Genomic DNA, 26,306 nt, shown 5'->3' with positions numbered 1-26,306 from the left:
CTATGGAAAGAGAGGCTTTTTGGAACCAAGTGATTAGGGGAAAATATGGGGAGGAGCAAGGGGGATGGAGTTCAAAGGAAGCAAGGGGGGAGACGCATGGTGTGGGTTTGTGGAAAACTCTTAGAAAAGAATGGGAAGTTGTGAAAAGTAGGCTTGTTTTCGTTGTGGGGAATGGGAAAAGGATAAAATTCTGGAAAGACATTTGGTGTGGGGATGAACCCCTTTGTGTTTCTTTTCCTTCTCTATTTGCATTGGCTGTTTCCAAGGATGCTTGGGTTAAGGATGTTTGGAGGTGCAATGAGGGTGGGGGAAGTTGGAGCCCGTTGTTTTCTAGACCGTTTAATGATTGGGAGTTGGAAGAGGTGTGCAGTTTTTTTGTGGCCTTAAATAGGAAGCAAATTCAGCAAGGGGTGGATGATAGGGTGATTTGGAGAGAGACTAAATGTGGGATGTTTTCGGTTAAGTCTCTCTACAAATCATTAGTATCAGGACATCCAATCTCCTTTCCATCGTCGGCTATTTGGAAAGTTACGGTGCAGCTTAAAGTGAGTTTTTTTGGGTGGGTAGCAACATGGGGAAAGGCTCTCACATTGGATCAACTTCAAAGGAGAGGTTGGGCTCTAGCGAACAGATGCTATCTTTGTCAAAAACATGAAGAATCAATTGATCACATTCTTCTTCATTGTGAAAAGGTTAGAACTCTTTGGGTGCTGCTCTACTCAATGTTCGGGGTGCAGTGGGTGCTGCCTGCCACGGTTAAGGAGACGCTTTCGGGGTGGAATGGGTCTTTTGTGGGGAAGAAGAGGAAGGGTGTTTGGAAAGCAAGTCCTTTGTGCCTTTTTTGGACGGTTTGGAAGACAAGGAACAAAGTTGCTTTTGAGGAAAAGGAGTTGTCGATCCAAAGACTCAAGGCTTCTTTTGTTTATTTTCTTTGGTCGGAGACGAAGAGGTCTATAAAAGATGGTCCCTCGACCTTAGTTGATTTTGTTGGGTGGGTGGCTTCCCGTTAAGGGTGTGGATAGGGTGGCTCTTCGTTCCTTGGCAGGCTGCTAGGGAGCGTGGGGTGTTTTTCTTTCTTTTTCTTTTCTCCTTCTTGTACTTTTTGCCACTGCTTCGGTGGTTTTTAATACAATCTCTTTATTTATCAAAAAAAAAAGATTTTATGGAAATATCAATGGAAATATTGATATTGGTGGAAATTCCTGTAAAAATTGAAAAAAAAAATGATGGAAATTGACTAAAAAAATATGGAAAATTTGGATGATTTTTAAAAAATAATATATGCATAAAAATTAATAATGTTGATCAATAATATAAATTTTTCTTGCATCAAATAATTTTTGAAAGTGAATATCAATAATAGTGTTAAATAAAAATTTTGTTTCATTGAATTTCTATACTTAAAAACACAAATTATGTTTCAATACATGAAAACACATTATATTTATAAAGTACTTTAAAGCTGTTTAATATATATATATATATATATCTTTAACTAAAATACTCACATTCTTGTTTATCAACTTATATTCACTTAAACTTCGACTAAAATTATTGTAAATTCCTTTTAATCCACATATATTCATTTATTAAAAAAAACCCAAAACATTCTTAATGAAATTGTTAATTTTTTGGGAATAATTTTTATTATCTTTTGAATAGAAAAAAAGTTATTAAAATTTTGTCAACAAAAATTTCATATTATTATTGAAAATTTCCTTTAAAAATCTTGAGAAATTTTTGTCTTACTAGATTTTTTAAATTATTAAGATTATTGAAACTTGTATTTATATTTTTTTTTTCAAATTAATTTTCTTATTTAAAAAATAATCTTCATGAATATGAAAAAATTTACTTTTTTTTTTTTAAGTTTTTAAATATTTTGGTTGTTACAATTTAAGACGTTTACATTTTTAATTTTTTTTTTTTTAAGTGCTAGATATCTAAAACGATGAAATTAAAATGATAAATGTCTTAATAAATATTTTATATTTAAAGTGATAAATATGCTTTATAATTAATGGATAGAATCCAAATGATGATTTCTAAAAAAAAAAAAAACAAAAAAACATTGGATTAAAATCGGAAAAATTTGATCTAGTATATATATATATATATATATATATATATATTTAAGGTTATTATCTTCCCAATTATAAATAAACATTAATAAAGTGATAATAGATAGCCATTATTCTTTAAACGTAATGGGTAGGTAAAATTGGAATTTTTGTTTTTTGATTTTTAGTTTTTAGTTTTTTTTTCTTAAATTTATTTAAATTTATAATTTTGAAAAATTTGCAGATAAATTGGTGATTTGTCATCTAGAAACTACCATAATAAAAAATGCACATTCACTTCACGAAAATATCAGGGTGTGTTGGTATTTTTTTTTGTATTTCGCCAATTAATTGCTGATGAATATCTTACCTCTTGTTTCAGATTTGGGACCCATCGAAACACCATTTTTTTGGGTCAAAATTGTTTAAAAACCCTGCTTCGTGCTAGGTACATAACACACAATTAGAGTAGAGAGCCTTACCAAGTCTCCTTAACTACAATATGCCATTAATATTAACCCTTTTATTTGCTACTAATTGATCAAAATGCTCGACTCTGTTACGTCGTCTTTTGGTCCCTTTTACTATATTTGCATTATTTTCTTATAAAAAGAAATGATTGACTCTTAGAGGGCTATGGCATTCTAGATAAATATGGTGAGGGAGAAAATCTAGGGATGACATAAATAAGAGAGGGCATAGTAAAAAGAATGAGCTGAAAAACATCCTATAGACAATCAAAGACCAAATTCTCTTATTGGGAAAGAGGCATATAAGTGCACGATAATTAAATAAGACCAAAGTGTAAAGACAATACATGGATTTGTTAAATTAGGCTGACGGTTAAAATTCCAAATGACTAAAGAGGAGGCATGGTGTACCAACGCCTTTAAAGGTATTCCTTTCAATGTTATTCAGTTCAGTTGGCATTCAGTATGTAAATAAGAGGGTTTAGATAGCAATGCGGGGAGCTTGGTCTGGAATTGAGGAGATGACACCTATGTATATCCTTTAGTGGACTAAAACATATTATATAGGTCTTCTTGTATAGTGGAGGAGTTTAGTCATATTTTGATTAGTTTCTTGTAAATTGTGGGGAGGACCCTTCATCCTTTCATGTACCTTTTTTCCACAATCAATGGTGCTGAAGACTTGCTTAATATCTTAATATTTTGATTCTCCAATTTACCCAGCACTTCTTGGCATGCAGTTGCATTATGATCACTTTAAGAATTGCATTAATTTTGAACTATTTACAACTCATTGGCTTTACTAATAGGTGAATATAGAATAGCTGCCTAGGAATCTGTACCAATTTGCAGGAATGATTTTGATCAAGATTTATTCCATGCTCAACTGGCTCAGCATGGCCTTCTTATTTTTTCAATCTATTTTCCCTAAGTTGTCTCATCATATTATACAATTGCTAAATGATGTGATTTTGGGTCACAATTTTTTTTTTATAGATTTGGGTCACAATCTTTTAGTTACCCTTATTAAAGATTGTTTACCCTGTAGCTACTTCAATTTTTCATCATATCAAGAACTTGCTCAAATTTACCCTTATTAAAGATTGTTTACGTTTTAGCTACTTCAATTTTTCAGCATGTCAAGAACTTGCTCAAATTTCCTTCAATCTTTACCATTTATCAATAAGAGATTCAACGTTTTAATTGGTACTCATACTCATTTTGTCCCTCTTTAGAATCATATGTTGGTCAAAACTATTATACTCTCACATATGTATTATTCATTCCAAAAGTGAACTGTGGATTGCACCATATCGAACTACTGGAAATCATGCCACAATGACTATCTATAATTCAATTTAACCATGCCTTAACCATTCCTTCTCCCTGAAAATCTTGTGCATTGATGGAACCATCCTGCATCATTGCCAACAGCTATTTTGCTTAAATCTCTGAACTTTTGTCGAGTTTGTGCATCTTGACTACGAATATAATCATGTGAGGGCTTATCAGATCCATGAACATACCATTCTAGCCTCTAGGAATTTGATCCCCCCTCCTTGGAAATTCTCAATCACAGGCTGCGGCACGCGCACACCGGATGGGTTCCAAATCAGATTTTTTACTTGGTGACAGTTGGCATCCAGTTGTGGAATGGGCTGAGGAGCCTGAAATTGATCCTGAAGAACTTGCTAAGGTGCATCACTCATTGTCATTTGTACATTAACTGTATGTTCCTTTGTATATTCTTATCAGTTTGTAGCTTATTTTACTTGGTTTGTTGGACTTCAGATAACGATAGCATTTGTTGGAAATCTTCCAAAAGATGCTAATGAAGACTACTTGAAGAAACTGTTTGGACCATTTGGGAAGGTTTGAAATGTGAAATTGACCTTGATTTGTTCATAAAGAAAATAAAGCAAAAATTACTTCTGGAATTCTGATTGAGTACATTCATCTGTTTCAGGTGGAAAAAGTGCTATTATCGAAGAAGGGTCAATCCCCAGTTGGGTTTGTCCACTTTGCTAAACGCTCAGTACTCTCTCTTTCTCTCTCTCTCTCTCTCTCTCTCTCTCTGTGTCATTTACCAATTTCCATGAATAGTTCCAAAATGATTTCTTTTCTCTGATTTTCCTTCATTTTCTGGAGATTTGGGCTTGCCGTTGACTCTCAATAAAACAATACGTCTGAGCTCATCATTTTTATCAAAACACAATTTGTACTCCAGGGAGCCTTTGTCATGCATCACACTGATGGATGGTATGTGGTTATAGTGTACACCACACTTTTTTCAGGGACTTAGTTTATATCTCTATGTTCAATTGTTTCCACAATAATTTTTATGCTCCCATTTTCTTCATTTTCTGGAAAATGTGGGCTTGCTATTGGCTGTCAATAAAACAATACTTTTGGACTTTCATTGTATTAATCAAAACCTATATTCTTTACCTAAGGGAGCCTCTCATTGTGCATTCAAACGAGTGACATGTGGTGATGGTGTAACTGTAAAAGTTCTCCCTAGGTTTTCCCGAGTGCTCTACTTTGTGATGAAAGATCCACACACAAAACTATCCCTTTTTTGTGTGTAAACGTGTGGCATTTTTCTATGTGATTTTTCTAGGCAAAGCAATGAAAGATACACTGTTGGAATTTTACAGGAACAAATTTCTCAGCTTGTATTGACTCAACTTGATACAAGATACAAATTTCTGACTGCACTCCTTGCCTCTCACAAGACAAATTCCCCCTTGTGCACATTGAGCTGTTACATGAGCATATATACCCATCCTGGTTACAATTAGATACAATTAACTGCCCATTTAAGTTATCTAACCAAATTCTGATAACTATTCTTGTCATTTGGGGGAAGTTTGGGAGTTATTTAACCCACCAAAACTGTGCAACTGTTGAATCATGACTCCTTTTCCTTTGGGTCTTGCACTCAAATGAGCCCTTGGTGTGTTGTGCCTTTGCAGCCCATTGCCTTCAGCCAATCAGCAAATATGCCCCCAACTGTGCCTTGCATGCAGCCAACCACCTTCTTGCATAGGCACTAGCATACAGCTCCTTACCTTTTGTTAGTGCATCATTGTGTGCCGCTAATATTTTTCTACATGCCTTAACGTGGGTGTCATGCCTAGCTTATGATTGATGCACCATGGCATTGTCTCCATGGCCTTTGGGTGGTTGCCCATATCGCGAGGCCCAGCATGGTATTACCCCCATGACATTACTTGATGTTTGAGGTTCATCTTGCATGCCATTGTATGCCACTATGTCTCAACCAATATTGAGGTGCATGGTGCCATGGCTTGTGCCCATGGTCTATGCCAATTGAAGCACATGGCATGATGCCCATGCGTGTGTCTGCTAAGTGCCAACGAACACTTGTCAAGGCCTTAGGGTGTTCAATGACTATTTTGAACATTACAACCCCCCACCCTTACGGAGGAGATATCCACTATACTTCAATCGACATGATGGTTTTCCAGGAATTATAATAAAATTTAGAAAAATAATTTGGAGGAATCTCAACTTCAAAACTGATCTGAATTATTAGTAATGAGGACAAAATATTAAAAAAATTTGACACTTGAATTTTCATCAAGTGTTGAGCCCCATGTCATTGCAGTGCCTGCTCATGTTGCACGTGTTGCACCCAGGTTCGTGCACCTGTGTGCACCCCCTTGCCGCTATGTCCTGTGCACTTGTGGGTCTGCCTGCTTGTGCACAGTCTATGCCTCCTAAGTACTTTTTGCTTGCTGGTGGACCTGTGCATGCTGCATGCCTCTTACTGCCAACTTAGGTGCACCTTGCACTAAGCACACCTATGCTTGCCATTGCTCCAGTACACCAAGAGGCGTATCAATCCTACCTTAAGGGCTGTTAATGGCCACTTTGCTTGATGTACACCATTTGTTTGCCAGAAAGGCTGCATTGCTGCAATGACTTGTCCTTTCTTGAACCAAGCCAATTTCACTTAGAACACCCTTGGACTTATTCTGAAACTCCCAACTTGTCCCTTTGACAGTATTTGAGAAAGTTGGACATGGTGATTTTGCTGAATTCAATGCCTTACCATCCCATTACCATTGACTTGTATTGCTTTGAGTGGACACCAGGTGTAGCACTGTAGGTTAAGATCTTATTCCTACACAGGCAATGCTATAAATTGGACATATGAGAATATAATTTCAACCTCATCATTGGTTACTTTTGTATAAAATTATGGTTATGATCACTATAAAATTTGATTGATGGAATATTGCTTCTAAATGATATTTAATTTGGGATATTTCTCATACTCTTTGCTATATTTGTTTTTTTTTAAATTATTATTACTATTTTTTTAAAATTTCTTTGTTTTTTTTTTATTTTTTTTATTTTTTATGTAATGTATGATTGTCGACCTCAAAAAGATTATATATATATTTTGGCTAAAGAAAAATGTATATTAAAAGATAAAAGCGCCCCAAAGGTGATATGTTGCCCTTTGATATTGTTCTAGTAAGAAACATCAGGGGTTTGTCTTTTCATAATTTTGGTTATGGCTTCTCAAGTGACTTTGTTTCTTTCTTTTTATAGGATCTTGACAATGCAATCAAGGAAATGAATGAAAAGACAGTTCAAGGTCCTAGTAGAGGTCCTGCATTTAAGCTTCAGGTAAGTTAAACCACGAGCCTCCTGCTGTAGTCTGCTCAATCTTTCCATTAAAATTTAAAAAGCTATTTCTTTCTTTGAGATGCACCATAACAAGATGCAAATTTTGTGGGTCAACAGGTGGCGGTTGCAAAGCCACTGGACAGAAAAAGGAAACGAGCTCGTGATGAATCTCAAAGCAAGTCAGCTAGCAAGATGAGTAATCCTGTACTTCTAAGGAGTGATCAGTCCCACAGCTCTCCTGCTGGTGGTCAACCAAAAGCTCCTAAACAGAAGTACTTAATAGAGGTTGGTTTATTACGTCTGATATCCTAAAGTTTGTGCTTCTTGAGAGTCTTGAAATCTGGTCCCACAGTAATATACGGTTGAAATTATAAGGCAGGTTACAATGTCTTTTTCTTGATTATGATCTAGTCTAACCCCTTTCCCTGGACTTTAGAACACTTTAAATATCCCTTGAAACTTCAACAGAGTACTTTTGTCTTAACATGATAGAATTTAGAATATGACGGCTTCACCATTTCACATCTTTATTCTTTTTAATCATTCAAAAAGTTTTTTTTATATTTTAAATCTCACATAATAATTACACTGCTCTGTATATGTGTGTGTGAAACTGTCATTTAGCCAAATATATCACTTCATAGATTATTGGTAACATTTTAACGGATATGCTCTGCACATACTGGTGTTTCATAGGGTTTGATGTTTGAAACTAAATGTTATGTATTCCAAAATTGCTTTGGAAATAAATGAATAGCTTTTAACTCCATTAATGCATGACCCCTGTGTTGGTGTGAGGGACTTCCTCTTTGAAGAAAATACATTTACATACTACTTCTGATATATGAATTATGAAGCAGGGAGTAGACAGAGCTCTGTTTTCATGAGTGATGGGTGTCATAATAGGCTTGGGTAGTGGAGTTTTGGGATCCTTCGGGAGAGGAAGGGGTTTGGAGTCCTAGATTCTCTAAGCCCTCTAAGTCCTTCAACGATTGGGAGGTGGAGGGAAGGAGGCTTATTCCTCTTTTGGAAGATAGAATGCTGTGGAAAGAGACTTCGAATGGGATTTTCTCAGTTAAATCCCTTTATAATGATCTAGCTTCAAGAAGAGTTGATCAATTCCTAATGGTATGATTTGGAGTCCTTGTGTGCCTACCAAAGTGAGCTTTTTCGCTTGGGAGGCATCTTGGGGTAAGGTGCTTACTTTGGATCAGCTTAAAAAAAGGGGCCAGATTCTTGCTAATAGATGCTTCCTTTGCTGTGAGGAAAAAGAGTCAATTGATCATATTCTTATTCATTGCACTAGGGCAAGAGTTTTATGGGAGTTATTGTTTGCTCTTTTTGGAGTTACTTGGGTCCTTCCTTTTTCGGTTAGAGATACCCTTATTGGATGGTGTGGCTTTAACTTGGGCAAGAAGCTTAGAAAGGTGTGGAAGGCAGCCCCTTTGTGTCTTTTTTGGGCGATTTGGAAGGAAAGAAATAGGATTGCTTTTGATAATGAGGAATTTTCGATTCATTGGTTGAAAAATCATTTTGTTTGTAATCTTTGGTCGTGGACTAAGTCGGTTGTAAATGAAGGTCCTCTTCCTTTACTTAGTTTTTTTGATTGGCTAGGCGCTAGTTGAGGGATGGTTTTGTATCTTCTCTTCTTTTTTTTGTGCCTTAAGGTGCCTCTTGTATACCCCCTGTATGCTTTTGGGTTAGCCTCAAGGTGCCCTTTTCTAATATATTTCTGTGTTTGCCTATCAAAAAAAAAAATGATAGGCATAGACAAGTAGTGGCTTATGACTTATGATGATGTTAGTAGGATATGGATATGGGTTTAGTCCTAACAACAATGAGGATTTCGTTTGGATATCATTTATGAAGTTGTACTGAAGATCATACTTGGTGTTGATACAGAAGGGTCTAGTGACAATGGCAGATTTAAAATCCACTGCTTGATTATTTTTTGTTGCCTTATATAGACTTGTTGAAGAGGTGTGAATTGTGATGTGGGCCAAAGGGGAACCAAAAGCTAAAGAGATTTATCAGAAAGGCAGTGTTCTCCTTCTTGCATGTTTGGCATTTGAGATAGGGTTGTTATTTGTAAGAATCCTTTTATTTGAATGAGTGGTTGTCAATTAGAAAAGCAAATGCAGAGACATTAGGTGTTCTCACCAGCAAAAGGCGATCTCTTAATTGAGAGTTTGCAGGTTATCTGAGTGAGTGCTTTGAAGAATAAAGATTTGATTTTTTTTTTTTTTTTTTCAGAAGTAGGTTCTGAAAGCAAATTCAGTTCTATATGGTTCTTTCTGCTATGGCTGAATTGAGCCGAGAGGCTTCCCATTTCACTTGGCCAGAGAAATTCTTCTGGGAATTGGCTGGAACAAGGGAAATGTTGGTGAGATTGATTATTGTTTGTTGAAGCTCATCTATTTGTCCAAAGCAAGACTAAGAGGGGAAATCCCTATGAAGTAAACAACCTGTAAGTGAGGTAGGGATGGGTATTTGAAATTTACAATGATAATGCAGTTGCTGGGGGTCAAGGTCTTGTTTCTCCTTGTTTGAGTGGACTAGGTTGATGAATCCAACTCACCCATATGTTGCACTGCTCATGTTAACTTGATAGATGGGGCAAGGGGATGCTGGCTAGAAACAGTATTGTGGCATGCCTGAACAAAATTTATAATATAGGTGGAAGGCATCTTTTTCAAGTTCAGATTTTTGGGGAGCTGGGTCTAAGTTTGAGGTATTGGACCTCCCATGTGGAAGGGGAAAAAGGAATAGTAGACATGTATTAGCATTTATGAAGACTTCAGAGACTTGCCTCACTGGACCTAGGCCCTGAGTGTTACTAATCTCTAGGCCAAGTTTATGAAATGAACAAGTGTCCAGTTACTGGCAGGTTGGTGAAAGGGGCACAGAAAGGATCTTTTGCTTAAAATCCCATTGAGTGTGGCCCAAGGCCCCCTTCTGCCTGTTGTCATATCTCACAACAAAGAATTGGCAGAGAGTTGAGGTTCTCCTTTTTAGATCCTGTGAGTGGCACTTTGAGTGATGGAAAAGGTAAAGTTGGAAGCAATAGGTTTGTTTTATGTCAATAAAGCCTTACCTTCTTCTAAGGTGCTGCTAGGATGAAGGCAAATTAAGGTTAGGATACCCTTGTAGGCAGAACTGCTGTTGGAACTTGGAACGACATGGTCAGTCTAAATTTTGGGTTGAATTTATCTGGAGTAGGACAAGGGTCAAGTGCTCTAAGGTTGCAAGCTGTTCCGTCTTTTTGATGTCCAATCAAGTATTTTTCTCGAAGGTTGTCACCACGATTGTGGTGATGGTTGGTTTTGGATGGAACCTTGGACTTTGATTACTATTTGGCCGTTAATGGAAAGTTGCTCTCCTCTTTGCTAATCTCTCTGCTAGGCACTTAAACAAATCCTTTACCTAATTTGTCTCCCTTTCTTGGTATTTGACCCTTATCTAATCACAATGGTGCTGATTCTATTGCTGTATGAAAAGTGGTACCTTTTGCTATTAGCAACTCTTGCCTAAATGAAGGCCCTTTTCACAGGACCATCTCATTTTTGCTAGGAAAGCTTTTCCCTCCTGTGGGAATTTGGTGGTGACTGCCTCTCCTACACCATAAGCAAATCCACCCCCACACTACCCCCAACCACAACCCTTCTTTCCTCTGCTTTGTCTTAACCCCTATCTAAGGTCTTAGTCCTATTGAATATTCAATGTCTGGTCCTTGATGTTGCAATGTATCTTAGTTTTATCTACTCCTCAAAGAGGGCCTACCTAAAAATTACCCCCTCCAATAAAGTGTATAGATGTGCTAATTCAAATTAAAGATTAAAGTCTACTTGAGGAGATGACTTTGATTCTCTAAGATTCATAAACTTGGGTTTGGCGTTTAGTTGGTTTTGTCTTTGGGTTTTGCTGTTGTGAATCTTGTGATGATGATTGGGTTGGGTGGGGAAAGAGGTGCAATGTTCTTATTATGAATTAAAAAGAGCCGCCAAAAGAGCGACCCAAGGTATACAAGAAACAAACTTCCTTCTACTACCAAGGCTCAAACAGGAGAAAAACCCAAAAGAAATAGAGCCTCAACAAGTGCCCAACCAATGAAAGAAACTCACTAAAGTCAAAGGACAATCGTCTAAAAACAAAGGAGGTACAATATTATCGATCCCTTTGAATGTTATCTTTTTAAAGGAGCTAAATTAGAACTCATTGATAAGTTGCTTCTGAAAAATGTTTGGGAAGTTAAGAACGATTGTTTTAAGAGAATGGGCTTGTCAGCTCCCTCTCTCCTGGAGACACTCTCTTTACCTGATCACACATGTGGGAAAGCTCATTTTTTTAATTATTATTTATTGAAAAATTCCCAAAATGTATTGGGAATTTTGCAAGGTGCTCTATTATTGTTGTTGTTGTTGTTGAAAAGCACCTTGCAAAATTCCTAAAACATATTGGGAATCTAGATTCCCTCATATCCTTCAAGAAGCCTTTCCAAGTCCAACTGCTAATCACTCTCCTGTAGTAGTGAACTCTATCCAATCAATTGGAGGCAAACTCTTTTTCGATTTGAGAGCATGTGGCTTTATCACCCGGCTTTAGGGGTTCAGTCTGGGAATCGAAGAAAGGCACAGTGTGATGAGTAGGAAGAGCATAAGTTTATGCAATAGCTTAGGTTTGTCAAAATTAAGTTCAAAGAATGGAATATAGATACTTTTGCAGATTTAAGTGAGAAGAAAGCTGCAATTTTAAGGATGTTGGGTTCTTGGATATCTTTGGAAAGTTGGTGCTAGATGATCAAGATAGTATTTTTTGGATGTTTTTGTATTTTTACAAACCAGCTTCATGAAAGAGGAATAATCCTAATTGAAGGATTGAACGTTTAGATTGGTCTCCATATCCAAAAAGAACTTGATGTGGTTGGAGTGCTATTCTCTGAGGAGGAGATTAAAGATTAACACTCACTTATAAAAAAAAAGATTAACACATGTTTACAATCTATTATAGAAACACTTTTCATTTCTCTTCATTATTTATGGTTCGATTACCCTTGTTTCAGTGCTGTTTAGGGTTCTTTTGGACCATCAGATGTTAGTCCTGTTTTGGCATGGGAAACAATATTGGAAGATGCTCATGTTTGATGCTACTCATGCAAAAATAAAAATAAAGAGTGAAATATAATAAAATAATTTAAAACCTTGGCAAATTCTTCTTCACTTTTGAGGTAGTGAGACATATTTGTGCTTTAGTTTTTTCTTTGTCCAAGATTTCTTTGGTTTTGCCTTGCTCCAAAAGTGAAGAACTATTAAAGGTCTGCTTTATTTGTTTTGAAGCTAAAAGGTATATTCATGAAGTCTTGATTTTATGGTATGGATGTATTTGGTGAGAGAGAACCTAACAAAATATTTTAAAGGTTTTAAAATAGTAGCGTTTTTAGTAAAAGTAACAGTGCTATCTTTATTGCTTCTTGTTTCCAAGCGAGTCTGCTAATAGTATTATAGATTTCAGTGTGGTTGGGAGACAAAGATCTTCACCAAGGTCCTCTCCAAATGTTTATGGAGATCAATCCAAAAGAGGCTTCCCTTCACATGGAGCTTTTTTGTTAGGGTTAGACAGATTTTGAATGCTGTGTTGATTGCTAATAAATTGGTCGAATGAAATGTTTCACTCAGAGGAAGAGGGGGTAGTTTAAGATTGATTTGCGAAAAGCTTACCACCACCTTGTTAGCTTTTTAGGCCATGCTTTTTTCAGGAAAGGGTTTAGTTCTAGATAAGGTATATGAGTTTGAGGTTGCTTCTCTTTTAGCCTCACTATTCTCATTAATGGTAGAGCAAGGAGATGGCTAGAGGCCTCAAGTGGTGGAGTGCTTAGGGATCATTATGGTTCAATGATAAAAGCCTTTTCCAAACTTGCATGCGAAGGTTTTTCTTATGAGACCAAGACTCCAGCTCTTCTAGAGGGCTTGTTGTAGGCCAAAATTTTGGGTCTCTCCAACCTTGTAGTGAAGGGAGACTACATTATTGTCAATTCATCAACGGCTAAGAAGGAAAGAGGGCCATGGAAATTTGATGGGTAACACACACAATTTTTTTTTATAATATTTTTATAGAGATCGGATATTCTTTTTCTTAGGTTCCTTGCTTAGCCAATCAAGTGGCATACCTTTTAGCCAAACAAGGAGCAAAGCTGAAGGTGGCTTTTTTAGGAGATCTTTTGTCTCCTTGAGCCATACCTAATAGTTATTTGAGCTGTTTTATTGTAACCTTTCTCAAGTTTGTAGATTGTTTTGTTTCTCTTTTAGGGAGTTTCTGTGTGTGTGTGTGTGTTTCTTTCTTTCTTTTCCTTTTGGGTTTAGATTGTACATTGTGAAAGAATAATGCATCCTCCTTGTCTACTTCTTACTAATTGAAATGACATGTTTGTTTTTTGATTAAAAAAAATGGTTAAAGGCCTCAAGGATCTTAGATGGGAGATCCTCTCTTTCCTTTTATTTTTATTGTTTGTCTAATATACATTGTTAGATCACTTCCTAATTGGTAGCTTAACATGGTATAAGAGCTTTGATAGCTAGAGGTTTCTTTCTTTCTATTTATTTGTTACTTATGATTTATATTTTGCTTCGCCCTAAGATCATTTTGGGCTAAAGTGTGCTAGCTGTATTACTGTGTATCGGGATCATCTTGGTAGATTTCCACAAAGATCACCATCTTCGTGGAATGTGGGTCGAATGGTTGGCTCATTTCTCATCTAGGTTTTCTATTAGATGGGAATCCTTTTTTCTTTTTTATCTTTTTTTTTTAAATAGAAACAATCTTCTTCATTTATCTTAAAAAGGAAAGTACAAGAAGGACAAACAAGCCTTTAAGGATGCACAAAAAGGTTAAAAAGTAACCAAGTGTCAAGCCTCGCTAGGGAGAAAAAATATGAAGGAGAGAAATATAGCACACTCAAGAGGGAAGAAGGTCTCTAACAAAGAAGGCCAAATGCATTGCTCCTTTTTTAGCTAACTAGTTTGTGACTTGCTTTGCTAAACTAGGAACCCAAGAGAGGGAGCAACCTAGCTCATTGACAACATCCAATATTTTGCATATCCAATTGTCAAACTTCCATGCACTTGAGGCCTAGCTCAAGTGGTATAGGGATGGGGAGGTTCTAGGTTCAAGTCCTAATGGTAACAAAAATTTGCGTATCAGAAAAAAAATAAAAAATAAAAAATAATGACCTAAGATATAATAGTAGTAGAATCTCCCTCTATAGTTAGGGTGGAGAGGCCTAAAGCTTTTGCCTGCAACAAACCCTCCGACAATGCCAAAATCTCTGCCAGAGTGATCTCTAATCACACCTCCAATACCTATTTGACCAAGGTTACCCAAGGAAGATCCATCAAAGTTTAACTTTACTAAACCTACTAGAGGGGAGGACCAACCAATCACAATTTTCTTCCTTGACCTGTTTGAGAAGCAAACATTTTTCCAATCCAACATGAAAAGAATCAAAGGAATATCTGCAAAAGGTGTTGAATATAATGTATGTATAGTATACTATCTTTCCTTATTAATATAGGTCATATGTATGGTAGTTAGGACTCCTAGCCTTGTATATATATATATCTCTCTCTTTCAACGTGGTATCAGAGCCAAGGAAGAAAACCTAATTCTTTCCTGTTTTTCCGTGTCATCAACTCCGGGAAACCTTCCGGTGACCGTGTTTCTTTCCGGTCACCGTGTTTCTTTCCGGTCACCTTTCCCATCTCCCAATACTTTCCGGTCAGTCGGATCGTCGCTAGAAACCACTCACCGCCGGCGAAATTTTCCGGTGAAATTTTCCGGCGAACTTTCCGGCGAACTTTCCGGCGACCTATTTTTCCGACACCGACCATACCAGAAGGAGCGCCTGGAGGAGATCTCCACCTTTTGTGAAGACACCAGCACCAAAAGAGGAGCCACGCGCCGTCCACGCGCGATTTTCGGTCGGCGGCTGCATCTCACGCGCCAGCGCGTGGGGGCGCGTGAGGCATATTCCGGCCACTTCCGACACCTCTCCAGGCTCGTCCGGCGCCGTCTTGGCCTTCTAGCCCCCCGGCAGTCCTCCCCGAGCCCTGCATCTCCATTTTTTTCCCTGTTTTTGGCTTTCTTGCCATTCCGGCCACCTCCGACAGGGCTCCCCCTCCATCTCCGAGGCTTGGGTGCTGCTTCTCTTCCTCTCCAGGCACGTCACGAACCTTTTCTCCATTGATTGCACCTCTCACAGCCGTGGTTTCACTTTTTTTCTCTCTCCGCCGAAATCTGAACCCATCTTAGGGCTCTCTTCGATCCAAATACGTGAATATGACCACCAAAAATCAGATCTTTACCTCTGTTATCTCTGGATCTCCTATGATTACCTCAGAGAAATTGGTTGGCAGTGAGAATTATCTCTCCTGGTTTGCTTCTGTTGAACTTTGGTTTATGGGTCAAGGATATGAGGATCACTTGGTTACCCAGGAGGCAGATATCCCTGAGGTTGACCGCGTACAGTGGCGGAAGATAGATGCACAGTTATGTAGTGTATTATGGCAATCGGTTGATCCCCGGATTCTTCTTCATCTTCAGGCCTATAAAACTTGTTTTAAGTTTTGGACTCAGGCCAAAGGATTATACACGAATGATATCCAGCGTCTTTATAAGGTGGCTTCTGCTATTGTCCATCTCAGCCAACAGGACTTGGACCTATCTACTTATATTGGTCAGATTGCCTCTCTTAAGGAGCAGTTCCTGACTGTGATGCCTCTTACTCCTGATGTTGGGGCTCAACAAACACAACTTGACAAGTTCTTCATGGTTCTTACTCTTATTGGCCTCCGTCCGGATCTTGAGCCTATTCGTGATCAGATTCTTGGCAGTTCATCAGTTCCGTCCTTGGATGATGTGTTTGCTCGCCTCCTGCGTATCTCGTCCACTCAGACTTTGACATCTGATAGCGCTTCAGATTCTTCTGTGTTAGTTTCTCAAACTACCTCTCGAGGAGGACGCAGTGGTACCCGAGGTAGAGGCCAACGTCCTCAATGCACCTATTGCAATAAACTTGGCCACACTCGCGATCGTTGCTATCAGTTACATGGAAGACCTCCTCGCACTGCCCATATGGCCCAGTCCTCTGATTCTCTGTTGCCTCAGCCTCCGAGCTCCTCCGCATCTCAGACATCTCAGGCTTCTATTGCCTCTGTTGCCCAGCCTGGTAATGCCTCTGCCTGCCTTACCCACACATCTTCTCTTGGACCCTGGATTCTAGATTCTGGAGCATCTGATCACCTATCTGGTAATAAGGATCTTTTCTCCTCTATTACTACTACCTCTGATTTACCTACTGTTACCTTAGCTAATGGTTCTCAAACTGTGGCTAAAGGTATTGGTTTGGCCCTTCCTCTGCCTTCTCTACCTCTCACTTCTGTCCTTTATACTCCTGAATGTCCTTTTAATCTTATTTCCATCAGCAAAATCACTCGTACTCTTAATTGCTCTATTACATTTTCTGATAAATTTGTGACCTTGCAGGACCGGAGTACGGGGAAGACGATTGGCATAGGACGTGAGTCTCAAGGCCTCTATCACCTCACCTCAGATTCATCTCCTGCAGTTTGCATTTCCACTGATGCTCCTCTCCTCATTCACAATCGTCTGGGCCACCCTAGTCTCTCCAAGTTCCAGAAGATGGTTCCTCGTTTTTCCACTTTGTCGTCGCTTCCGTGTGAGTCATGTCAGCTTGGGAAACATACTCGTGTCTCGTTCCCAAAGCGTTTGAATAATCGGGCAAAGTCTCCTTTTGAGCTTGTTCACACTGATGTTTGGGGTCCTTGTCGGACTGCGTCTACTTTAGGATTTCAGTATTTTGTCACTTTCATTGATGACTATTCTCGATGTACTTGGTTATTTTTAATGAAAAATCGAGCTGAGTTATTCTCAATTTTCCAGAAATTTTATACTGAAATCCAAACCCAGTTCAATATTTCTATTCGTGTGTTACGCAGTGACAATGCCAGGGAATATTTTTCAGCCCAATTTACTTCGTTTATGTCTCATCATGGGATTCTTCATCAGTCTTCTTGTGCTCATACTCCTCAACAAAATGGGGTAGCTGAACGCAAGAATCGACATCTTGTTGAGACAGCTCGTACTCTCCTCCTCCATAGTCACGTTCCTTTTCGCTTTTGGGGGGACGCTGTTCTTACCGCTTGTTATTTGATTAATCGTATGCCCTCCTCTGTCTTACATGATCAGATTCCTCACTCCCTTCTTTTCCCTGACCAACCACTTTATTTCCTTCCTCCTCGTGTCTTTGGTTGTACTTGCTTTGTTCATATTCTCACTCCTGGACAGGACAAGCTTTCCGCCAAAGCCATGAAGTGCCTCTTCTTGGGATATTCCAGACTTCAGAAGGGTTATCGTTGTTATTCCCTTGAGACTCATCGGTACTTTATCTCCGCTGATGTCACCTTTTTTGAGGACTCACCCTTCTTTTCCACCACTTCTGAGTCTCTTCCTGTTTCTGAAGTCTTGCCCATTCCCATTGTCTCCCCACCTGAAGCTATGCCCCCTCGACCACTTCAGGTTTATCATCGTCGTCCTCGTGTCGTTGCTCCTCTCCCTTTTCCTGAGGCACCTGCTGACTCACTTCCTATCCCTTCGGCTTCACCTGCCCCGGCTCTGCCTTCTCCTAATGACTTACCCATTGCTGTTCGGAAAGGTACTCGCTCTACTCGTAATCCTCATCCTATTTACAATTTTTTGAGTTATCATCGATTATCTTCACCCTATTCTGCTTTTGTTTCTGCTATATCCTCTGTTTCTCTTCCCAAGAGCACCCATGAAGCTCTTTCCCATCCAGGCTGGCGACAGGCAATGGTGGATGAAATGGCTGCTCTGCACTCTAATGGCACTTGGGATCTTGTTGTTTTACCCCCTGGTAAATCTACAGTTGGTTGTCGTTGGGTCTATGCAGTTAAGGTTGGTCCTGATGGTCAGGTTGATCGCCTTAAGGCCCGCTTAGTTGCTAAAGGCTATACTCAAGTTTATGGTTCTGATTATGGTGACACATTCTCCCCTGTTGCCAAGATTGCTTCTGTCCGCTTGCTTCTCTCCATGGCTGCTATGTGTTCTTGGCCTCTTTATCAGTTGGATATTAAAAATGCCTTCCTTCATGGTGATCTTGCCGAGGAAGTTTATATGGAGCAACCTCCTGGTTTTGTTGCTCAGGGGGAGTCTGGTTTAGTGTGCAGGTTACGCCGTTCTCTATATGGCTTGAAACAATCTCCTCGAGCATGGTTTAGCCGTTTTAGTTCTGTTGTTCAAGAGTTTGGCATGCTTCGCAGTACAGCAGACCATTCAGTTTTTTATCATCATAACTCCTTGGGGCAGTGTATTTATCTGGTTGTTTATGTGGACGACATCGTCATTACAGGCAGTGATCAGGATGGTATACAGAAACTAAAGCAACATCTTTTTACCCACTTTCAGACCAAAGACTTGGGGAAACTCAAGTATTTCTTGGGAATTGAGATAGCTCAATCTAGTTCTGGTGTGGTCCTTTCCCAAAGGAAGTATGCTTTAGACATCCTGGAAGAAACCGGTATGTTAGACTGTAAACCGGTAGACACACCTATGGATCCGAATGTCAAACTTGTACCAGGACAGGGGGAGCCTTTAGGAGACCCCGGGAGATATCGACGACTCGTAGGTAAATTGAACTATCTCACCATTACTCGTCCAGACATTTCTTTTCCTGTGAGTGTTGTTAGTCAATTCCTACAGTCACCATGTGATAGCCATTGGGATGCCGTAATCCGTATTCTTCGATATATCAAAAGTACACCAGGCCAAGGTGTATTGTACGAGAACAGAGGTCATACTCAAGTTGTTGGTTACACAGATGCAGATTGGGCTGGCTCACCCACAGATAGACGTTCCACTTCAGGGTACTGTGTTTTTATTGGAGGTAATCTAATATCTTGGAAGAGTAAGAAACAAGATGTAGTGGCCAGATCTAGCGCTGAAGCCGAGTATCGAGCTATGGCTTTGGCAACATGTGAACTCATATGGTTGAGACATCTTCTTCAGGAGTTGCGATTTGGAAAGGATGAACAGATGAAACTCATCTGTGATAACCAGGCCGCATTACATATTGCATCCAATCCAGTCTTTCATGAAAGGACCAAGCATATTGAAGTTGACTGTCATTTCATTAGAGAGAAGATCGCATCAGGATGTGTTGCTACAAGTTTTGTCAATTCAAATGATCAACTAGCAGACATCTTCACTAAATCTCTCAGAGGTCCTAGGATTAAATATATTTGTAACAAGCTTGGTGCATATGACGTATATGCTCCAGCTTGAGGGGGAGTGTTGAATATAATGTATGTATAGTATACTATCTTTCCTTATTAATATAGGTCATATGTATGGTAGTTAGGACTCCTAGCCTTGTATATATATATATCTCTCTCTTTCAACAAAAGGCTTGGTGTTTGAGGTCCAAAGGGAAGAGAAAAAGTAAATAAAGTCCCAAATGGCATCTAACAATATCCGTTTGTCCTAAAAAATACTTGCATTCCCCTCCAACCATATAGACCATATCAAAGATATTATGAAAACCTACAACAGGATCTTCCTTGTTGGAAGGTTCCAAAGCCTTTAAAGGAGATGCCCATCATTTCTGCTATGCCTCTAGGAGGAACTAAATCAAGATTAGCTTGGCAAAAAATCTATGCCAAGGTGCTTGTGCAATGGGGCAATGAAGAAAGAGAGGATCAATTGATTCACTATTCAGACACAACACAATAAGGCCTCCTCAAGTAAAGCATGTCATTGGTATTAACCTTCTTATTAGCCACAAGCCAAGCAAAAGTTTGAGCATGTTGGTAACCTTCTCATTAGGTGGGAACTCTAGCAGCCCAGTTTTGGAACTCTTTATCAGAAATAACTTTGAGCATGTTGAGGGTTGGAAATAGGCCTTCTTCTCTTTAGGTGGGAGCGTTCTAGTTTAGTTACACCTTGCCCATATCCCCATGTATCATATTTCTATTTATTTTCGAAATTCTTATCAAGGGTTGATTTTGGAATTGAGAGAATCTGATGTACTTTCTTGGATCTGGTTCAGGGAAGGAAAGGGAGATCCTTTAATAAGATGGACAGAGGTTGGTATTTAAGGAGTGAAAAGGGGTTAGGTTTCAGGAGGAATCTCAGCACAGTTGATTGAGGTTAGTACTTCTAGGAATGAAAAGGGATTATGTCTCAGGAGGAATATCAAGAAAATGGTTATGGAGGTTTATATGGACAGCAACTTGTTGCGGCATTACATTATTGAAAGCATTTATTGACTGCACTAATGATGTTCAGGCTGCCAATCTTGTGGTAAGATGGTCTCATCACAATCACTCAAAAGCTATCTCATTGGGGCTTCTCCATCTCCTTTCATCAGTTCACTATTTTGTTAGCAATGATTCCAAAATTATATTATGGGAGGATTTGTGGTGGCAGAGGGACATCTTTGCCTTCAATACCCCAATAGCTCTTTTATTATAGATCAGTCTCCAATGTATCTTGTCCTTTTATTTCCCTTACAAGAGGATCTGGATCTTGGTTCCCTCAGGGTTGTTTTCCTTGAAGTCCTTGCCTGTCCTGTATAAAAATGATATGCCAGTTATATTCCCTCAAGCTAAAATTCATTTGGAAGTTTAAGGTAGAAAGTGAGAGCCTTGCTTCAGATCTAGAGGCTTCTTGAAGCCCTCAGAATAGGGTGGTTAAATAATGTGTCATGTTTTTCCTTTGCCTTGTTGCTTTGTAGTCATGTCTGAGATTGATCAAGCTGGTGTTTCCTGGGTTACTTCTAGAATTGTGACCAATATGACAATTATGACAATTATTTACTTTAAGGGCCTTGGAAAAAGTCCCAGGCTCAGAATGTTACAAAATGGAACTATGCTTGCTATCTTATGGGTACTTTGGTTGGAAAGAAATGGCAGGATATTTGAAAACAAGCATACATGATAATCTTCAAAGCCATTATGGGGTGCAGTCCACTTTGTCACTTCTTTTTGGGTGTCTGTCTCAAAGTAGTTTTGGGGCACTCTGTTGAGCTTGAATATTGTTAGATTGGAGACAGGTTCACATTTTCTAGATAGAAGCTGGGGTTATGGCAGAATGGTATCCCCTTCCACAGGTCGGCATGATTTCAGCTTTTACACACATAGTTGGAAAACTTAGATCAGTTGGGGATTGGTGGTATTTTTGTAGATCACATAGGCAAAGATGGTTAGAGCTATCTTCAGGCTAACTGCTGGTTAGTCATGGAGCAAGAGATCTTTTGCTTGCTCAAATGTTATGTTGAGGCAAAACACCTCAGGCCTTTACTATTTTGGAGTGGAATGAGACTCTTATCTTACTTTCAGGGGAAGAGGAATTCTTGGGGGTTAGGTCTGGCTCTGTAAAGTAATAATAGTGCTTGCTCTTCGGAGCTGCTCCCAGCTCACGGTTGGAGGTCCAAAGTGGAAAAAGGTCCTGAGGGGTTTCCTGTTTGCTACAGCTGGCTACTGTTTTGTTGGCTGCTCTCTCCATGCTTTCTACAGCAGCTTCACTGATTATAGAGTGGTATTTTCTCCTCTTTTCTGCGCTGTATTGGTTGGATACTTCGAGGGTGTTGGGGTGGTGGATTCGAGTGGATTCGAGCGAGTCAAACCATATTACTCTTATTCATGATATGTCACTGTTGGAAGTTGCAGAGGATATTAGATATGCTCCTCTTTGTCTTTGGCAGTTGTTGATGCAGTTTACTTCTTTCTTAGTATCCTGTTGCAGTTGTCTTGTTATTCTCAATAGATTTGTTTGTTTCTTCTCTTGGATGCCTAGATCATCAAACAAGAAGCAAACTGGCTGGATAAGCTTGTCACCTCTTCAATGAAGGATTTTGTTAGGGATTACATGCAATATCTGAGGGATTCTATGTTGGGCTTTTTTGGATATATTTGCTATCTAGTTTTTCAGGGAAATCTTCTCAAACTTTTCTCCTGGGAATTTTGGAGGATAGCTCTCACCCTTTCCTTTTTATATAGATATATACTTCTCTTTTCTTGGAATCAAACCCAGAACCTGACTCCTTTGCCCAGCCTGCCTGAGCCAGGCCTAAAAATCATAGTTCATCCTTGTTTTTGGTTGATTGATTTGTTAATGAATTGTTGCATTTCCTGTCCTGGGGAAAAATGAAACTAACCTCCGTCTCCATAGCCATAAAGAAAGAGTCTCAGCTAAGGGGGAACTGGGGACATGTATGGGTGGGGAATCTGACCCAACAAGAAAAAGCTCTTTTTTGTTAGGAATTTGTGAATTCTTTGTCTGAAAATATGGTCGATTGGCTTCACCTATGAGAATTGTGAATTCTTGATTGTTATTCATCGAAGCTCATCTGCAAAGTTGGCTTTATTATGTGCTCACTGCCAATCTGCTTAACCAATTGTGACTAGAGGCCCATTAAAACACGCCAATATTTGTATCCATTTACTTCAAAACAATCAGTTGAGTGTTTCCTCTGGCACAGTGTACGTTAATGGCCACTCAAAATTGTAAGACATGATTATACTCATGTAGGAGTAGAGCTCTCTTATTTTGGGAAAGTGCATGGACTTCTGCCCTTGTGCTTGAGCCCAAAAAGGAATACAAGTAGAAAAAGGGGGAAGATCATTCTCTTTATGGAGGCTCACCAATGCCACTTTATGGAGGAATTGATATCTCGACACAAGCCAAGAGTATCTAAAGGATTTGCTCTCTGCACTGCCTCCTACTCTAATAATAATAATTCTCATGTCTCTCTCTGTTGAATTGTGATATATCTATCCATTTTATCTCTTTGCAGGTACCTCATGGATCAACATACATTTTAGTCTTGATGCTCGCTGTTCTGTTGTGATTGATTAACTTCTGATCTGTGCTATCCAGGAGCCAGTGCCTGATTCTGATCCATATGAAGCAGCTGTTGTCTCATTACCTGCAGCTGTTAAAGAACGCTTACTTCGGATCCTGCGACTTGGTATTGCTACCAGATTTGATGTAAGTCCTTTCATTGTTAGTAGTAGAACTTTTGTATTTGAAACAGACAATTCATTTCATTGAATTGCGTGTGAATGTTCAGAGAAGGATGAGTTATTATTGTTCAGAGAAGATAGTAGTAATTCATTGTTAGATGCTGAACCATTTTTTTAGGTTTAACAATGCTTGCACTATATGTTGCATGGGCATCTCCAAAAACAGAAAAACATCAATTACCAACATTCAACTTGTTGGGCTTTCATGCTATATTTTGGTTCTTATTTCTCTAACTCCTAATGGATGGCATTGTAAAATGTACTTCAGGATAAATGGAGACTTACAGAGGATTTGTTTTTCCAGAAAAATATTTCTACAGCGATTCTTTTACTGAGAAAATCTACCATTTTATTCTATTTGTTAGTTATTTTGATCATCGTCATGTCTCCCTATGCAAAGGAGCCATAGAAAAGCTTAATGCTGGTAGGAAACCATTTTTAAGTAAAATATAGAAGTTCATAACCAGTAACTTAGTTGTTTCATATGGAAAATTTAAAAATAAATAAATAAGGCCTATGCTTAAGAGAACCCTGGATCTATTAACCCAGGAGGGATGCAATATTCCAACACACCTAGATGAAAATTAATTTACCTTTGTGGGATCAAGACAAAACCGAAGAGATCATATTACTCTTAAAAGTGACAATTTTTTTTTTCTTAAAATACTCTTCTTGAAGGCTATCTCCCTACTTTGTTGTGGAAAGAAACAGAAAAGAACACCTTATGCATTATTAGAAGTTTCATCCAAATATTTAAATTTGTTCTTCCAACTCAATCTGGATTTGGGATATTGGAACAACTTTCAATTCCTCCTGTCTTCATTGAAGTCCCAAATTCCAAGTTCTCTAGTAATCTACTCTCTTAGTCTCATTCCCAGTATGATATTGCTGGCTGTTAGAAGAATATTGGCACCTAAACCACTTTGTCTCTCATTCTTCATTGCTGATCTGGTCCTTGAAGGTGGGTTTAGACTCATCCCTTTAAGGTTATTTTGCTCGTGTTATGATTTTCTGGTCTGTTCCTTTGCAGATTGACATCCAATGCATAACCAGCCTCCATAAACTTCCTGAATTGGCTGCTATATCTGTGCTTGATCAGGTCTTTCACTATTTTCCTTTGTAGTAATTTTCTCTTTAGTCTTTTGTTTTGCTTCTTGCAATCTGAATAGATTATGCTTCTGTCCCGTTTTATTCTTTAATGATTTTATCTTGCAATGCTTTGTTCTGCAGTTCATGTTGTCAGGGGCTGATAAGCTTGACAAGGGAGCATATCTTGCTGGGTTAATGTCCAAGGTGTATAGCCCACCATAATAGATTTGAATGTTAAACCTAATTATTCTTTTATAGGATACGGTTTGATATTTTTGAATATATATTAATAATCTTGTATGCATTCTCTCAATGACCTGTACAGCACCAGGTTGATAGATTGGGAGTAAACAGAATCCCACAGCACCAAGTTGATAAATTGGGAGTGAACAGAATCCCATTGCATTTACCAAGGGTAGAGGATACTGCTCCTGGGGAATCAGTACTGCCTAGTTTGTCCGGTAGAGTTTACCGGCCAGCTTTTGATTCTCTTGCTTCGCGTTTGGGCACAACTGCAGCTAGGTATGTTTCATATTTTCTTTTAACAATTATGCAATATCTCTCATGTCAGCATGCAGACGACAAAATATTTTCTGAGAAAGATTAACTGGAGACTTCTGGAGTGGATGAAGTTGTTTTAAGTATTAGGACTGTCAATATCTTATGTCCTATTAGATGCAAATTTCAAACATGATTTACATGACATTTGAAAATTTTTATATGCTAGCTTTGAACATAAAAAATTTCCTGTATTTCAAGGTAATAATATTCAAGCTGCAAGCTCCATGATATCTTCATTTCTTATGCTTGTTTGGCGTCTCCATTAAGAAAGACAAATTTTGTGTCCTTGAAGAAAAGTATTTCAACTCTTCCAAATACCTGTTTTCTGACAGGTACGACGGTTATGAAACATCCCCAGCATTGTCTCGCTACTCTACTTACAGTTATACTGATTATCCCCTGTCTCGACAATTGGGCTTTGATAAACTGGAAGAAACAAGTCCTACCCCACTCTATAGAGCAGCAGTTTCTTCTTCAAGCTATGGCAGAGCTGAATTGGATCCTCGCCTCATAGCCACTTCTGTGGCCCCACCTGCTCGCCCTCAAATGAGGTTTGACCCTTTCACAGGTGAACCTTACAAATTTGACCCTTTTACCGGTGAGCCCATAGAGCCAGATGGTGTGCGTTCCCAATCTGGGAGCCGATACTGATATAATAGAACAGCAAATAGCTTAATATGTATAGGAGGGGATTGCTGTCTCTCCTTGTTCAATCTAAGAATCAGAGAATGTAGGACGGATTTCATTCACGAACCTGGTAGATTGGTTTTGAGGGTGTATTTTTGTTGGGGGTTGTGCGTCGTGACATAAATTTATAATCGTAGATTGTTTATTAATTTCATGTCCATTAGATCACATGCATCCCAGGATTTGCTCCTGATGTGGGGCAATTTTTATCCCTCCAAGGAGTGGGTGAAACAAATATCGTCATATTCTTTATCTTGGGTTGGAGAAAATTTTGACAAATATTTGTTGTAAAGATAATTAAAAAATATTTAAGAATAATTTATAATTTAAAACAAAATATGTCATTAAAGATCACTTTTCTTTTCTTTTTCTTTTTAAATTCTTAATTCAACTAAACATATAGAGATATTTGTGGATGCAAAGGTAACTTCTCACAATATCATAATAATGTAAGTAAATAATTTTACTTATTTGTTCCTAAAACAAGCTATGATGTCAATATTACGAGGATAATTTAGACATTTGATATAAAACAAAAAAAGACCAAAAAAAGTGAATGATCAACCAACTTTTCCCTCAAACTAACCGTTACTTGACTGTTGGATAGGGCGGCATTTATAACATTTGTCGTGCAAAAAGCAAAGCAGCGTTTGCTTGAGCCGGGCTGG

At 38.6% G+C, this 26,306-nt stretch overlaps 1 protein-coding gene across 3 annotated transcripts in view; it reads left to right on the top strand.

The window, feature by feature from the left end:
* Window positions 1–25,787, top strand: part of LOC100853981 (uncharacterized) — a 68,104-nt gene extending 42,317 nt beyond the window's left edge. For all 3 annotated transcript variants that reach the window (XM_010662332.3, XM_010662331.3, XM_010662330.3), the window contains exons 9-18: window positions 4,110–4,226; window positions 4,322–4,402; window positions 4,497–4,565; window positions 7,115–7,192; window positions 7,310–7,477; window positions 23,156–23,266; window positions 24,332–24,400; window positions 24,532–24,594; window positions 24,716–24,912; window positions 25,284–25,787. In XM_010662332.3, coding sequence (XP_010660634.1) covers window positions 4,110–4,226; window positions 4,322–4,402; window positions 4,497–4,565; window positions 7,115–7,192; window positions 7,310–7,477; window positions 23,156–23,266; window positions 24,332–24,400; window positions 24,532–24,594; window positions 24,716–24,912; window positions 25,284–25,602 — 1,272 coding nt within the window. In that variant the 3' untranslated portion in view covers window positions 25,603–25,787. The remainder of the gene's footprint in view (window positions 1–4,109; window positions 4,227–4,321; window positions 4,403–4,496; window positions 4,566–7,114; window positions 7,193–7,309; window positions 7,478–23,155; window positions 23,267–24,331; window positions 24,401–24,531; window positions 24,595–24,715; window positions 24,913–25,283) is intronic.
* The last annotated feature ends 519 nt before the right edge of the window (window positions 25,788–26,306 follow it).

The sequence above is a fragment of the Vitis vinifera genome, chromosome 14 (genome assembly GCF_030704535.1).
Source record: "Vitis vinifera cultivar Pinot Noir 40024 chromosome 14, ASM3070453v1".
Taxonomy (NCBI): Eukaryota; Viridiplantae; Streptophyta; class Magnoliopsida; order Vitales; family Vitaceae; genus Vitis; species Vitis vinifera.
Note: the sequence above shows the minus strand (reverse complement) of the source record. Positions and strands in the feature narration are given on the sequence as shown.